The sequence below is a fragment of the Neomonachus schauinslandi genome, chromosome 4, assembly GCF_002201575.2.
Source record: "Neomonachus schauinslandi chromosome 4, ASM220157v2, whole genome shotgun sequence".
Taxonomy (NCBI): domain Eukaryota; kingdom Metazoa; phylum Chordata; class Mammalia; order Carnivora; family Phocidae; genus Neomonachus; species Neomonachus schauinslandi.
This window is the reverse complement of record NC_058406.1, coordinates 98275022-98290876: the sequence shown is the minus strand read 5'-3', so window position 1 is coordinate 98290876 and position 15855 is coordinate 98275022. Positions and strand designations below refer to the sequence as shown.

The window sequence follows — 15855 nt, the reverse complement described above, 5'->3', positions numbered from 1 at the left end:
CTGGCGCCTCAGGACTCACAAGTGTGATGACTCAAATGTACACGTTGTACGTTCATTTCTCACCCATGGTCCACATTTGTATTCTCTATACTCAGTTTCTCCGGCTGCCCTGTGAACCCAAATTTAAGGACTGTGTTTAAGTGCATGTCGGGGTGGGATACATGGCGGAGGGGTGTTCTTAATAGCTTTTTACCAAATCTGATTTGTGTCCCAGTTTTTCCAAAACAATTTCCTATTTCTAAAACTGCTGCCAATTAGTGGAAATTTGGAATCTACAGTTATCCTGAAGTAGTAAGAGAAAAATTCAGAAATTATATTTGCAGAGCATTGTTCATTTAACGATTCTTCCTAATTAGACCCCAGGGCAATGGCTTACTCTTCATTAGTTGAATATTATGCATTTCCTGACATCTCACTGCCCCCTAGTGCAGCACGCTAGTGAGTGCATCATTCTCTGCAGACATTCTTGATTTGCATTATTACTGTCTGATCAGTCCATTTCATGCTTACCTGGCTTCTGGGAATGTGATTTGACACTAATCCATGACTCAAACCAAGTCCTTCATGGGTCCCATTTTGCCAAGTAGATCCTATTCCAGGAGCAGGAGTTTTGGGGCAAGTGAGTACAGATGGGAAACGGAGTCTCAGCTGGACTCTACTCTCCAGACCCCTTCCAGTGGAGAAATCGGGCCCAGAATTTTCAGTATAGTACCATGAATTGGAGGAACAAATCTTGTGTTAAGGTGCATCCAGACCAAAATAACAAGAACACTCTGCTTGGAGAGAGACAAACTTAGGAAATTTCCTTAACGTCTTTGAGCCTTCATAAAACTGTCATTGATTTAAAAAAAAAAAAAAAAAAAAAGGTAACCTTAAGATGCCTTAAGGCTTTACTACATGATCTATGTTTGAAGGTTTTATACACTTTAATATGTGATACAGATCTTCATCTGTTATGTTTACTGTGAATAAGATAGCCATGAACTGCAATTTAAGGATTATGGAAAGGCGTTCTGACCCCAAAGACTTGCTCTCAAAACTGTTCTAAAACGATCACAAAATTGTAAGCCACGAATGTGGTCTCCATGAGGTTCTGCCGAGATGACCTTGAACAAGTTGTTGGACTTTGCTGGGCCTCTGTTTTTCCATCTATAAAGTATGAGTGCATCTATTTAAAGGGATTACTCAGGGATTCAGTGAGATAACATATGCCTGACATATGGCAGATTTCAATAATTGTCAGTTCCTTCTTCCTCCTCCCTTATTTTCTTCTGGTCTGAAATAGTCAACACCTGCCTTTGACACCAGATACTAATGGGTAGGTGGTGGGCTAGAATGTCCTCTTTCTGATGTGTCCCCCCAAAGAGTGGACAGGCAGCCCTTCCTTGTCACCATTAGCTTTCAAATCCAGGCAAGGACATTTGCAGCAGGGAGGGGGGGAGGTAGAGGTGGTCAAAAAAATCTTCCGTGTGGGAAAGTGTAACTGATGGGAAGTCTGGGGTTGTGCCTGGTTAGGAACCATGTGTATTATTGTGCAACATTAACCATGTCGCATTATTATGAGAATTTAAGAGATTTTCCTCTTCCGATGATTATAGTTGCAGTTTTGACTGTGGGAGCAGACCAAAGAAAAGAAAGGCATCCAATTTGGGAAAGGTCATTTTGCGATAGTGGCATTTTTTCCCCAAAAGAATACATTATAAATGTCATACTTACTTTTCAGAGTCAGAATATTAAAAAACAAAAAAACAGATGCTCAGTCTTCTTATGGTGAATTAGCAAACAAACAAAAAAGGTCTTAAACTCAATGTAACAGGGAAACACATCGAGCCACACCGACATGCACACACACACACACTTTGTAGGTAAAATACACATTTTTATACTTTCATGGGTGGTTTTTGTTTTGAATTGAAAATTGAGCAGGTTTTGTTAGGTAGTTAGTAAGTTTCCATGGAGAGAAGTAAAGAGACATTTAAGGATACTGATTATTGGATGGTAAGGAGGAATTTGCATTAAGGTCTTTTCTCCGACCTATACCCTAGTTCTGTCATCACCCTGACCATGGACTGGACAGAAAACAGAGAGAACCACAGAAAATTATGCATTTCATTACATTTGTGTAAAATCTCTTCACATCATCTTAGGCATTGTTTTGGAATCCACCGATAGGCAGTTTTACTCTATTTGAATCAGATCTTCAGAGGGACATTAGATTTTGCCCTGTCCAACCCCTTTATGCTATAAATGGGGTTGGTAAGGGCTGGAGAGGTCACATGGCTAGAGTGCCCTCCTTTATTATTTATTTCTCTTTCCGAATGTCTTTATCATGTTTGCTTATTCCATTTCCCCATACGATTGTTAGTGTGCGAAAGTCATAGACCCTGGTATGCATGAGTTTGACTCTCAGCACCACACAGCGGATAATTCAATAAACTCCATTCTTAATCTCCGGGGAAATGCTTCTTCCCAAGAGAAATTATCATTATAATAGAGAAAGGGATTACTGAATAAGAATATTGTCTTTGGTAACATTTCTTTTAAATTATTTGATGCAACATTTCGTGTCCAAGTGTAATTTTTTAGCCTATGTCCTGGGAAGGGAAAGGACTCATTTGTGAATTAGCAATGAGATTCTTGTGTTACACGAGGAGGAAAAGATATGTCCTAGTTCTGTGCTTTACAAAAACTTCAGGGATTACATTTTTACCCCATATAAGGCCCCTTTGGCAACTCATTCAATATTACCCAACATTCAGCAAGTATTGATCAAGCTCCTCCCATGCCTCGGCACGATTTAGAGTCTTAGACTGTATCAGGGAACAAAAATAAAGATTTCTGCTTTCAAGATTATATCTTAATATATATTTGTAACATATGAATGAACTATTTCTTCCCAGTACCAAATTATTCTTGGACAGCATTCTAGTGAAAGCATGTCATTTTTTAAACACTGTCTTCCTTAAAATGAAAGGTCTAGTTTCCCAAGAAAATGGTTTTTTGGTCTAGTTGCATGAAATTTGGCACAACACTGCCGCCTTGCGGCTACTTGAATCAGGACCTTACATACAGTATGTGGTCAGCTCTTGTCTTTTAAGGTAAAGTTTAAAAGGAAAATTATCTTGTTTTAGTGGAAGCCTTTGACACAAAATTACCTACCCAGGAATATTTAGAATTTAATTCCTTCTGCTTTTTTTTTTAACAGAATGATTGGAAGGGCTCCGTCGCTTTTGTAGTTGGAAACCGGACTGAAGATGATCTTCTCATCAGAGCCCTCACCCTTGCTGTCCAGGTCCCTCAGCGGAAATTCTTCAGTATCGTGTCCTGGCAAGACATTCTCCAGCAGGTACCTGTCCTTTCCCATCTCGAGGCCCCGTGAAGACTTTTGTGCTTAAAATAATAGAATAAAATAATAAAATAAATACAACTATCATATTCTTGGGCTGTTTGGTAAATTGGGGTGGATTATTTTAAACAAAACTTAGCTAGAATAAATTTGCATTGTTTAATCTGGAAGAATTATTTTGGCCCATTATTTAGGTCCATTTTAGGCCCTTTCAGCACTCATTCATTTGACAAAATTCCTGTGGCCATACGAGGCTCCATGCTAGGCTCTCTGAGGAATTATTTATTCAATAAAAGATTTAATAATAATAAAAGACTAAACTATTTACTGTTCCAGGGAAATCCATAGCAAGAAAAATTAAGTCTACAGAGAAACCTAGCTGTCAGAGGGCAGAGAGGAATGACCACATAGAAAAGTCCTGTCAGGTGGCCCATACTCACACATTACTAACAGCTTACCAAAGTGACTATAAAATATTTTGCCTCGTTGATGAATATCTCTTCCTTGCTAGGTTTCCCAACCTTTCAAGCCACCCAGGTATTTGAAAGTTACATATATCTAAGTGTTCCTTAAGTATGCCTTTCTTTTTCATTATAGATGAATTTAATTTTCTTACAGATCAATGAATCAAATGCATTTCTTGAAACTCCATCTAAAAAGGCAAAGAAACCTGTAGGCAGTAGTGCTCCCTTATATTATGAGGTAGGTGAACATCTTTATTGAAGAGATTTTTGTTATTTTTAGAAAATGAGAATTGAAGTAATAATCTTATATTCACGTTAAAATTTTTTTTTAATTCATTCTTTGAAAGCAAATTCTTGCTTTGCTCCTCATTGGAGCTGCCTGATGGCAGGCACTTAAAAAATCTGCCTCTCTTCCAACAAAATCCCTCTCTAGGAATAAAATTGTCCTAGATTGTCTACACCATCACTGTATCCAATTAAAGACTATAAATTAGAAATTTTTATATACAAAAGAGTTGGGTCATACTTTTTCATGGTAATTATTGAGTGAGTGATGGTATTAAAGGGAGCTGTATGATTAGTGTATTACGAAGTGTTAGTTTCACCAAAGGAACAATGTAAAAATGCCGTAGAAAGTGTTTCCTGTACAAGACGGAGACACAGCTGTTAAAATTTTCCATCAGTCAGCAAGATTTGGGCACATTTTCTATCCTACTTTAACCAACATGAAAATAAGGACAATTTTTAGGTTAATCGTCCATTCTATTTCTAGCAGATGCTTAACACAAGAGTCTGGCCTGGCTGACCACTGGGTTTATGCAAAGACTTAGAACTCATGCTCGGTACAAGGGGATTGCCTCTCACACTGCCTTGTTAATATCTAACTTACAGCTCACAAGAAGCTATAAAAATCCACTGATTAATTAGAATATCACTTAAAATTTGTCAGGCACTGTTTTACGGCTCTTCAGACTGAAAGCATAAAGATTTTTGGATCTTTCTAAGACAAACTAGTTTGCACTTTATTTCAGTGATCTAATAAAGTTTTTATGTGTCTCAGGTCTTGGATGATTTCTTAATGGGCTCTTTAGTATTGCCTGAGTACTATCTGAACAAGTTTCATTGGATTTATTTACGCTTGACAATAGTGTGGATTTTATAGCATTAACTCTTGCTACACTACTCTCACTATCACGAAAAACTGATTCTATGCTTTTGGAGTCAAATAACATACCTTCTAGCTTTTGTTGTGATGTGCTAAATGTGCGTGCTCCAGTTGAAACATTATGTGATACCTGGATTTAAAATACTGGAAGTTTTCTTCTAAAGTAGCCATAGAAATCCCTGTCCAATTCTCGGGCCTGGGACCAATTAGCCCCCCAAAGAACTCTTTCTTCTTCAAAGATGCTCAGTAAAAATCAGAGATGATAACAGGCCAGTTTTGATGTCTAATCTGGACAGACATTTTGACTTGGATGTGGGATAGCACAATGTTACAAATCCAGAGTTCAGTTAGAAAGCCATTCCTTTCCAATATGTGCTGTGACTTTGGGTTGTGAATCCTTCACTCAGGGGAGGTCCATTTCACATCTGGCTCTACCACATTCTTCCAGGGGAGCATTTGGGCAATAAGCCTCCCACACCCACTCACACACCCTTTCCTGAATGGTTCCAGAAAAAAAGGGAAGGCAGGATGAGCACCACAGAGATTGGACCTTGGGTATACCAGACATGCATCAACATCAATTTGCTTCGGTAAAAACAGATATAGAACATAAAACAAATTCAGGCTCCTGATCAGCATCAGCCAACGACAGAAGGCACATTTGGAGAAGAGGGTACATTTCCAATCTCAGTCCCTTCACACTTAGGACCTGTTCGGGAACTCTGTCACTTGGTACCTCATCATCCCAAGTGAATTGAAAAGCTGCAGGCAGTGCCTACTGAGAAGCCCAAGGTGGGTGTGATTGTGAGTGGTGACCACGAGAGAGGCCCAGACCCAAACGCTTTCGGGACTCGTGAACTTTTAAGACTCATGAGTCTATTTCTGCTTGAAGTCTTGCACAGTCTAGGACACTTGCCACAGTTAAACTCCTCAGGAGCCTGTGTGCGAAGTCTTGTATTTTCTTTCTCAAAGGAAACTCTGCACTGGGGAAGAAAAGGTAATCTAAGAAAGTTGTTTATGTTGCATGCGAAATTCATAGAGTTCTGTATCCTCCATTTGGGAGGGAGAACTCAAGAACCAAGAACTGTGAAGGCCATACCCTTACATTTACTTCTATTTGTAGGCTACTCTCATTGGCCTTAAATCAGAGCCTAGTCGTTCTCACTTTAAACATAGTTCTAACCAGTTTGGCTTTCTGGTTTCCTTGCCTGCAGTCAATTAGGAGCAGCAAATTAAAGGGAACTGTCACCATAGTGCAGTTCATCCATGAGTAGTAAAATAGCGTCAGAACCACATTACATATTTCCAATAATGACTTGAAATGTCTGGGCTAGCAAAGACCACATTCCTAAGTGATTTGCTCAGGCTTTCACTTGGATGGCTTGGTGTTGTATACACACAGCCTCATTTTGAAATTGTGTAATTTCCCCTGAAACATTAGAGTTCATCTAGCCATAGGATTGTATATACGAAAAAGAGTCTTTATTTATAAACCACAGTTCTTTGAAAATGTGCTTGGATTTGTGCTAATGTAATTCCACAGAGACACAGCTATAGCCCATTTGTTCATTCACCTTCTCTTTTTGGAAACCCATGTCCTGCTCCAGCAGGAACTACTCTAAGGACTCATATGGGAATGGGAAGAGAATATTCTCCTTTGTGCATGGTCTCAGGGATGTTAGCTATTACTTTATTATATTATTAGTAGTAGTTGTAGTATATAATAATGAGGATGAAAATGATGATGATCCCATGCACTGGCCTTACATATGAACATAATTTCCAGCTTGTAATCCTATTTGAGGATGTGGACTTATATGAAAATGTATACACAGATATTGTCTGCATTATATAGTCACCAGTTTTTACCAAATAGTGGTATTTTACCAAATACCAAACAATTAACAAGTACATTCTTGTTCACCTTATAGACAATGGGGGAGATATGAATATTATAAAGACTCTAACCTCAAGAAGCTTAAGGATTAGTTGGAGGGAGGGAGGAAAAGGTATATACTAACAAGGAGTAAATGGTCAAAAAAATGTTTGGTAAAGGAATGAAGGGGCTCCTGGGTGGCTCAGTCGGTTAAGTGTCTGCCTTCAGCTCAGGTCATGATCCCAGGGTCCTGGAATAGAGCCCCACATCAGGCTCCCTGCTCAGTGGGGAGTTTGCTCCTCCCCCCGCCCCTCCCTCTGCTTGTTCTCTCTCTCTCTCTCAAATAAATAGTCTTAAAAAAATAAAAGAAGTGAACAACATAACACACTGAAGTCCATGAGGGACAGAAGAAGTGTTATGGGCATTCGAAGGAAGATGAGATTACCATTAGAGTGTGGTTGTGGGTAGGATCTAAAGAAGCCTTGTGGAGAAGGTGGCATTGGGAGGGAAAGGAAGGGTAGCTAATTTTGACCTTTTATATATTATACCAGGGACGCCTGGTTGGCTTAGTCGGTTGAACGTCTGATTCTTGATTTTGGCTCAGGTCAGGATGTCAGGGTTGTGGCATCTGGCCCCACGTCGGGCTCCATGCTGCTGAGTATGGAGACTGCTTAGGATTCTTTCCCTCCCTTTCTCTCTGCCCCTCCCCAACTCTCTCTCTCTAGTAAGTAAATGAATAAATAATTCCAATTAACCCATATCACAATTCTAAAAGGAGATATAAATATCGCCATTTTACATATAGGGAGATGGAGGCATAGAGAAGGTAGGAAGTTTATTAATTAGAATACTGAAGAACTTGGGTTTAGCCATAGTTAAATCCATAGACTCAAGTGTTCTTTACCACAAACCCAGTACTTTTCCACTGGGCTCTAAGCTGCCGACCCTTGGATGAGTAGGTCTTGGCAGTCTTGACATTCAAATGTGGGAGCAGGCATTCCAAGAAAAGGGAACAGCTCAAGCAAAGGCATAGGTGTGGGAGAAGAGTGAATATGTACTAAATTTATAATTGCATGGTATAAGATATACTCAATAGGAAAGGTAAATTCTATAGGTACTTTAATTACAACTTTAAAATCCTGAAGACAGATATCTATGAGAAAATATTTCAAGCACTCAATAAAATCCATTCTTTAAGATTGACATTTATTTGCTAAATATGCACAAATATTTGGCTGCGTGTGTCTGATGGCCCACAGAGAGAATCTGACTTGTTCGTTTGTAGGTTTATTCAGTCCTGTCCAAAACCAAAAAGGAAAATATTAAGGATCACTCAAAGCTGACTGAAATGTTCCCCGTGAGAGAGGTCTACATGTTCCATACATGCAAAGGTTCTCCCACCTGTGATTAAATCTGATATGCAATATGTATGCCTTATTAGGAGATGTACAAATTTTGGACTTTGTGACTTTGATAAATTAGAAAGAAAAAACTACCCATTGGACAGGGGTTTGTTAATTCAACTTCTCTGAAGTCAGGGTCAACTGTCCTAAAAGTTTTAGACTCCACTCTATGTTTGGCTTTGCTTCATGATGGTGATCATTGTAACTTCCAACCCAGAAATAAGCAACCATCCAGACATGGGCCGTGGGTTTGCCTATCTGTGATTTAGTCAGAAAAGACAAATTAGGTCACCACAAAAAAACTTAAAAACACAAAAGCTTGCTGAAACAAAAAACATCTATAAAGAATAAACGTTTGTATGCCCTAGGTAGTGACTCACTTATTTTAAAAATTAATCAATTCTATACAACAAACAACCTGGACAATCTGAAAGATGATGTGATACAGTGTAGTTCTATGAATACCAATAATTATTAATTTTCCTCTTAACTCCTACCAGTAAAAAAATAAGATGTTATTTTTTTAACTGGTATATTTTAATTAAGATAAATTAATTTCTTTTTCATTAGGAGATCATTCTGGGAGATCATTAAATATGGAAAAATTCTTCTGATGTTGGATTTGAAAGTAATGAATCAAATGCAGTTTAAAAAGATACAGATTGCAAATTTTATATATAAAGATCTAATTAGTTTCATCCCGTTCTTAAGATACTTTGCTGCTACATTGGATTAATTTATCCCCAGATGTAATCATTTCATTTTGTTGGTTCTTATTCCTATGCATGTAGATATATTCTTCGGCTCCTTCCCCAACATGTATTCATAATAACTCACAAGTAAGACCACAGACTTAATTATAATCTAGTTGCCTCCTTGTCCACATTTCTAATATGAAACTCATTTTTTTTTAACAGTACTTCAAATTAACAGTCTATTCAATGGAATTGTAAGCCTTTATTTGGGGCAGGTTGGGGGGGGAGGCTTGTCAAAATGAAAAATGGAAAACTCATGCTTCAGAGATAGAAACAAATAATATGTGAAAACATTTAAGAGGTTTGAAGTTATTAAAATGGCAGATCTACTGGGACCAGAAAGCAGTATGTCATGGAAGAAACGAAGGAAAAGGGAGACAGGAAGCATTCTCTGGCCTTTTCAATCCTGCGTTTTAAAACAAAACAAAAAAATTCAGGAAGAATTGGAAAGAAGCCAACCTAATGCTGTTATTTCATAGAGCTTAGGGACACACCAGGAAATTACAGGCCAGTTAGTTTAACTTCACTTGTAGGGAAAGTATTAAAAACTGCTGCAGGAGATCAAGTAAAAGGATGCTTAGAAAAGCACAGCTTGATTAAGGCAAGCCTGGCCAACGTGGTTTTCGGAAAGGGAAGGTCATGTCTTAGGAACTTGTTGAAATTCTTTGAAGCTATTATGGCCAGTACAGTCTTCAAAGAACACAGCGAGGCCCAGGATCTGTGTATCTTTTCCGTTCCACACCAGTCCTTGAGGGATGCTTGCAGAACATGGCCCACATCAGGGCCTTGGTGTTCCGGGTTTTGAAACCACTATCAAAATAGCAGAAAATAACCTCTGATGGAACATTTTTAAAGCTGGAACCAATTAATACAACCTGATATTTATAAATGTAAAATAAAGCCTTGGAACAAAATTTAGGAATATTGAGCTGTAACAAAGAAATACTACACTGGGACTATAAAAACAATCTGGGAGTTATTGTGCCAAAATCTGTGCTTTGGAGGCATTTCTCACCCAAAGAAGGGAAAATGAGGAGAAATGACAGTGCTAGAAATGGTTGTAGGGTAAAGAGTTATGAAGAGTTGCAACCGAATGAATTTTGTCAATATGGGAAAAGGAGCAGTCAGACGTGTTAACAACCCTGAGCCTCTACGGTCCTGGAGAAGGCCAGAGCAGCCCGGCAGAGAAAGCTTAGTCCAGGCGAGTCAGTGACGGGGTGGAAGGTCAGGCCTCCGTTGCTTTAGGAATGGGCTCCTAGGGAGCAAATATGTTTGCTTCTCAGATCAGAAACCTGGAGTTCTGTTTTCAAAGAAAAGCATAACTCAAGCAAAGGCACTGAAGAGCATCCCAATCATGCCCTCCCCCCCCCCAGCTCTTTCCCATCCTGGGGCACAGGCAGCTGGCCAAACCCATGCGTTTCAGGAGTAGGCAAGTAGTCGCTGGCAAGGAGTGGAATCAGAAGCTGAGGCCTCCGGGACTCAGTCCCAGGAAACCACACCATCCAAGTGCTGGTGACAGGGGTGCTGGTCGGACCTTCAGTCCAGGGGAGAACTGCCGGACAAGACAAGAATCTCGTCGAGAATCCCAGAACAGGGCTATCAGTGGAGGAGTAACCACCAGAAGGTTCAGCTCGTGAAGAGCAGCCATCGCCGTCTTGGCCAGGGTGGATCCTGGAGCTTCTCCAACAGTCTACACTCCACATCCACTATGACTGGAAGGAAGTCGGGGAAGGAATCAGGAAGACTCCACCATTCTATTTCTCTGTCTAAGACTGTGAATAATCTGCCTTTGTACAAGGTAATGATACTAGTTAGGATTTACTGACGACTTAGTTTATCGCAGGTCTTGTGTGCATGGTACTTCATACATATTAGCGAACCTAATCCTCTCAACAGCCTGCTGAGAGATACCTACAAACGATGGAAGTGGAGCCTCAGACAGGCTAAGTAACTCAACGACCCAGAAGCCTCTCTTCCTTCCGCTGGTATCACATAAAAATTGAGGGTAGATAGTTGGGGTTCTGCAAGTGGTTGTTGTGGTTTAACATTTCTTGAATACAAGCTACTGCTAGTAATGAGAATTAAGCCTTAAGCCTCACAGTAGTTCTGTGATATGTTTATGGCTTTTCCTACTGCTCTGGTGAAGGCAATGGTGTATCTGCACATGAGGAAGGTGCCAAACAATTTTAGTCCTATTTTTGAGCCACCTTGATGAGGGGCTTCTGCCCAAATGTTCGGATCACCTGGAACTTTTAATTCTAACTAACAGTTTAGGTTTATATGGTTAAGGTGACTAAGTCTTTGGGAGAGGGAAGAGGGAAGGATGGGAAATGAGAGGGAAGTTAATACATATGCATTAGAGATGCAGGTGTGGAAAGAAAGACACCTAAGTGAATTAGTGAGAGTGAATTTCATCTCCAGAGTGCCTTCTACTAGCTTGGTGAGACATACCCTTAATGGTTAGATGCACTGATCCAAACCAGTCTGCCTGGGCTCCTGCTCTAATTCCACTACCTGCTAGCCATGTAACTTCGGGCGAGTCCCATAACTCTGTTGTACCTGTTTTCTTTTTGTAAAGTCAGTATTGATGGTGGTATCTGCCTCATCAAGCTGTAGTGATGATTAAATGAGATAGTGAATATAAAGCACTTAGCATGGTTCCTGTCATACAGTCAGTGAGTGTCCATTAAAGTTTAGCTATTATAGTTTATTCCTATTTTTTAAATTTCTATTCTCAGTCATAGTGAATGTTGGGGTTTTGTACTTTAGGATGCATGAAAGAACTAGAAACATCTATGAGCAGGGTATTTTATTTTTAATTTTTTATTATAGTAAAAAACACATAACGTCACATTTGCCATTTTCATTATTTCCAAGTGTACAGTTTAGTAGTGCTAAATATATTTGCATTGTTGTACAACCAGTCTCCACAACTTTTCATCTCACAGAACTGAAACTTTATATCCAGTAAACAACTACCCATTTCCCCTTCCCCTAGCCCCTGATGACCATCACTCTACTTTTTTCTCCCTACGAATTGGACAACTCTAGATACCTCATAGAAGTAGAATCATACAGTATTTGTCTTTCTGTGACTGGCTTATTTCACTTAACGTGATGTCTTCAAAGTCCATCCATATTGTAGGATACGTCAGAATTTCCTTCCTTTCCAAGCTGAATAACACTCCATGGTATGTATGTGTAAAATTTTATTTATCTATTCAACCATTGATGAACCCTTGGGTTACTTCCATCTCTTGGCTATTGTGAATTACGCTGTTATGAGCATTGGTATGCAAATTATGAGCAGGTTTTTCACTAAGTGGCATACAACTAATGAAAGATAAGTTAACTGCTAGGTGAATAAGGGGAAAAAAAGGCAAACTGAGGGTCAAAGGGTATTTGGGTTATTCTATTATACTAGTGTTCATTGCCATGATGGAAACTAATATACATTTATCTTCTTTGTTATGTCACATAAGGAATAAATATGACTGAACACCCTAAGGAATAAACAACAGTAGTACCATTTCTCAAGTAATAATTATAATAATAAAATCTTACATTTAGATAAAAAGAAGGATTTTGCAACCACTGTCTCATTATATCTTCACACCTTCATGTAAGCTGAGCTGAAAAGCTGGTAGTATCTCCGTAGCGTGAATGGGAAAATGGAAACCTAAGAACCTCAAATGATTTGTTCCCTGTCAGCAGCCAGAGTTAAAATGAATGTCAGTCCTCCTGACTCATAGTCCAGGGTTCTACTCTACACCTAACAGAAAGCAAGCCTCACTCATTAAAAATTTCTTGTTTATTCTTGCATTTCCCACAAGATAATTTTAGACATTTTATAGATACAAAATTTATATTTTGTTAAACATATATCTTAATGTGCATTAAAAATAAAAACGGAATACTAACGTGCAATGTCCCCAACTTCATGGCTTAGGATCGAGCCAAATTATTTTTTTAACTTGCTTTACAGTAAGTTTAGAGAAAAATATTACCTGCATAGTACAGGTGGTACACAGCTTTGGCTGAATCATCAAGGAATGCTCAATGGCCAAGGTTTAGGAAATGCTTCATTTTCATGCATCCCACAAATATTTGAGTGTCTACTATGTACCAAATCTATGACTGAGTTTATTTTGGTGAATAAAACAGATAGAATTCCCTGCCCTCGCAGAGTTTACATCTGATTAGGGAAGGCAGGCATTATGCAAAGATCAAACAAGCAAACAAATGTATGCATAATTATGAATTGGGATAAATGCTTTAGACTGAGTGGAGATGAGCTGGGTGACAAAAAGGAGCCAACTGAAAAGGGTAGGGGAGAATACTCAGGCAGAGGGAAGAGCAGGTCCAAAGAACATGAGTCAGGAAAGGAAAGATGTGGATCTGTTAGAGGAACAAGAGGCCACTGAGCCTGGGACACAGAAATCAAGGTAGAGAGGGGCAGAGGCCAGACCTACCAAGGTGGTCCTTGTTAGGAAAGAGTTTGCATTTTTACTTCGTAGGAAATAGGAAGCCATAAAACCCTTCAAAGGGGGAGAATGACACAATCTGAGTTCTTCTGTTTAATGTTCTCCTGCTGCTAAGTGAAGACCAAATCGGGATAGGGCAGGAGGGACACATGGAAGTGAGCGGACCGGTTAGGAGGCCCTAGGAGTATCCAGGGGGAGACGGAGAGTGCAGACAGATTCCAGTGTATATAAGGGGAAGACTCAGCAGAATGGTGCCAGTGTGAGATGTGAGGGGTGGGGGAGACATCGGCATCAGAAGAGACTCCAAAGTGGCGGGAGAAACTGAGCAAAAACATCTTCTGATATAGAGAATATTGGAGTTTAAATTTGGGGGAAGTTTGAAAGTACAGTTTGGGATAGGGTAACTCTGATAGGCATGAGAGACATCTAAGAGGAGATATCAAAGAGGAAATCAGATATTTTAGTCTTTTTCCCTTTTCGTATCTTTGCATGCCTGGCTCAATGCTGGTGCAAAGTAAGCATGGAAGAGGTGCTTGTTGTCTAAAAGACCTCGCTTATTAATGCAGGGCTGGTGAGAGTCCCTGTAGGGGTAGCAGGGAGGAAAGCACGGCCCCCTTCAGCAATAGTGGCTCGGCGGCACTTCTGACATACTAGCAGTTTTGGTCCCTTCCATCTTCCCTAGGTGGGCTCCATGTCCTACATAGCGATTTCCTAACTGCGGCTGATAACCCCGTGGTTCACAAAGACATTTAGTTGGCTGCAGCTGTGTTTGTATGTGTGTGATTTGTGATGCAAATATTTGTTTGCTATAAATACAGGTCCAAAAAAGTTTGCAAAACCACAGCCCAGAATCCTCTCAATCCATCCCTCTTCCTCTCGAATTTTCCTCTCTCAGTCTCTCACGTAACCCTATGTTAATGCATATCGCAGATCCTCATCCTAGCCCTCTCCTTACTCAGCAGACGTTGACTGAGTTTCTGTTGTATGCTGGATAATGGGCACAAGATCGAATTGAACCCCAGGAGCTCTTAGTGGATAATTTAGTAAACAATGTATTTGTTTCCTGCTATTTCATTTTAATACCTTGCAGCAAGTTTGATGGAAGAGTTATAGATTTAATCCCCAGTTACAATTGAACTTGCTCTTCATTGAGTCCTGCAGCTGACCTCACTTATCGTTCACAACTTCCAGCAGAAAGCGTAATGGTCCCCAGACAAGGTATTTTGGAAGAGGAGAGCAGAAGGGCAGGACACACCAAAACAGTCAAAGATGCAACAAACTATACAGAAAGCCTGCTTCCTTAGAGGGAGAGAAAGTATTGCTGGAATTGAAGTATGGTAACAATTTTCATGCTTCTACATGTTTTTAATACGACTTTTATTTCTGAAATTCTAACTCTTTCCTCAATCTTTGGTTGCAAGGAAAGGAAGAAGAAATGCCAAACTCGAGGTGAAAGAATTGACTATGAGAAATCCGTTTATATTTATTGAAAAGCTACTGTGCATATTAAATACTCAATGAATATTAATTTGAATGAATGAATTCCAGATAGATATTTTTATATGAAAAATGCATCAATTCTTCTATTTCACAAACATGATTGACCAAAAACAACCCTCAAACCTTGTTAAGGAGCAAGATAATGTAAGCTAGCTAAAATATGACTACTACATTGCTTCAAGAAATATATAAAATGCATGTAATTACAAATTTAGTATGTTGAAACATAAGAAACCAATCTTACAGAAATTCTTACCGAGAAAAAGTGAAATTGTTCAACAAACCCCTGCCTTTAAAATTTCATATTTCAACTTCATACTTACTTGCATTGTAATGTGCATAACCATTTGAAATCTACAGAACTCTGATGGAGAGCCAGGCCAACGGAATGCCCAACATAGAGTCCCGTACTACCCCAGACACTCCCAAACTAATAAGTTTATCATTATCCTAATTAGTCTTTATCAAGAATTTATGTGGAAAAGACAGATTCACTCTGGCCTCACTCATTCATCAAGAAATCTTTCATTAGATTATCCTATTAGTCAGAAGGAATAGCTAATTATTTTAGTTATTTGAAGTCTTATGATATTATCCTTTTATTTATCTCTGGAGCTACAGAGAAGCAGAGCAGAGTCTAATAACACGTGGCATGTGACCACTGAGGGGTCCTACACCCTTTATGAGGAGCTAGTCTTATATTGCATTCTCGAAGATTCATTTTAGGACTATCACTGAGAAAAAAAACAAAAGGACAGATCCTATCTGGACTTAATGCAAAGAGCTAATATATTACTTTTTGTAACAAATAAAATTTCAAAGACTGACAGCAAATTTCTGATTTGCTTTTCCCCCAGTAAAA

General features: G+C 39.2%; 1 protein-coding gene across 1 annotated transcript in view; it reads left to right on the top strand.

The window, feature by feature from the left end:
* Nucleotides 1–15855, top strand: part of SPAG17 (sperm associated antigen 17) — a 214437-nt gene that overhangs the window by 31692 nt on the left and 166890 nt on the right. Inside the window, exons 2-3 of the mRNA XM_021690132.1 lie at nucleotides 3206–3346; nucleotides 3965–4048. Of these exons, the coding sequence (XP_021545807.1) occupies nucleotides 3206–3346; nucleotides 3965–4048 (225 nt within the window). The remainder of the gene's footprint in view (nucleotides 1–3205; nucleotides 3347–3964; nucleotides 4049–15855) is intronic.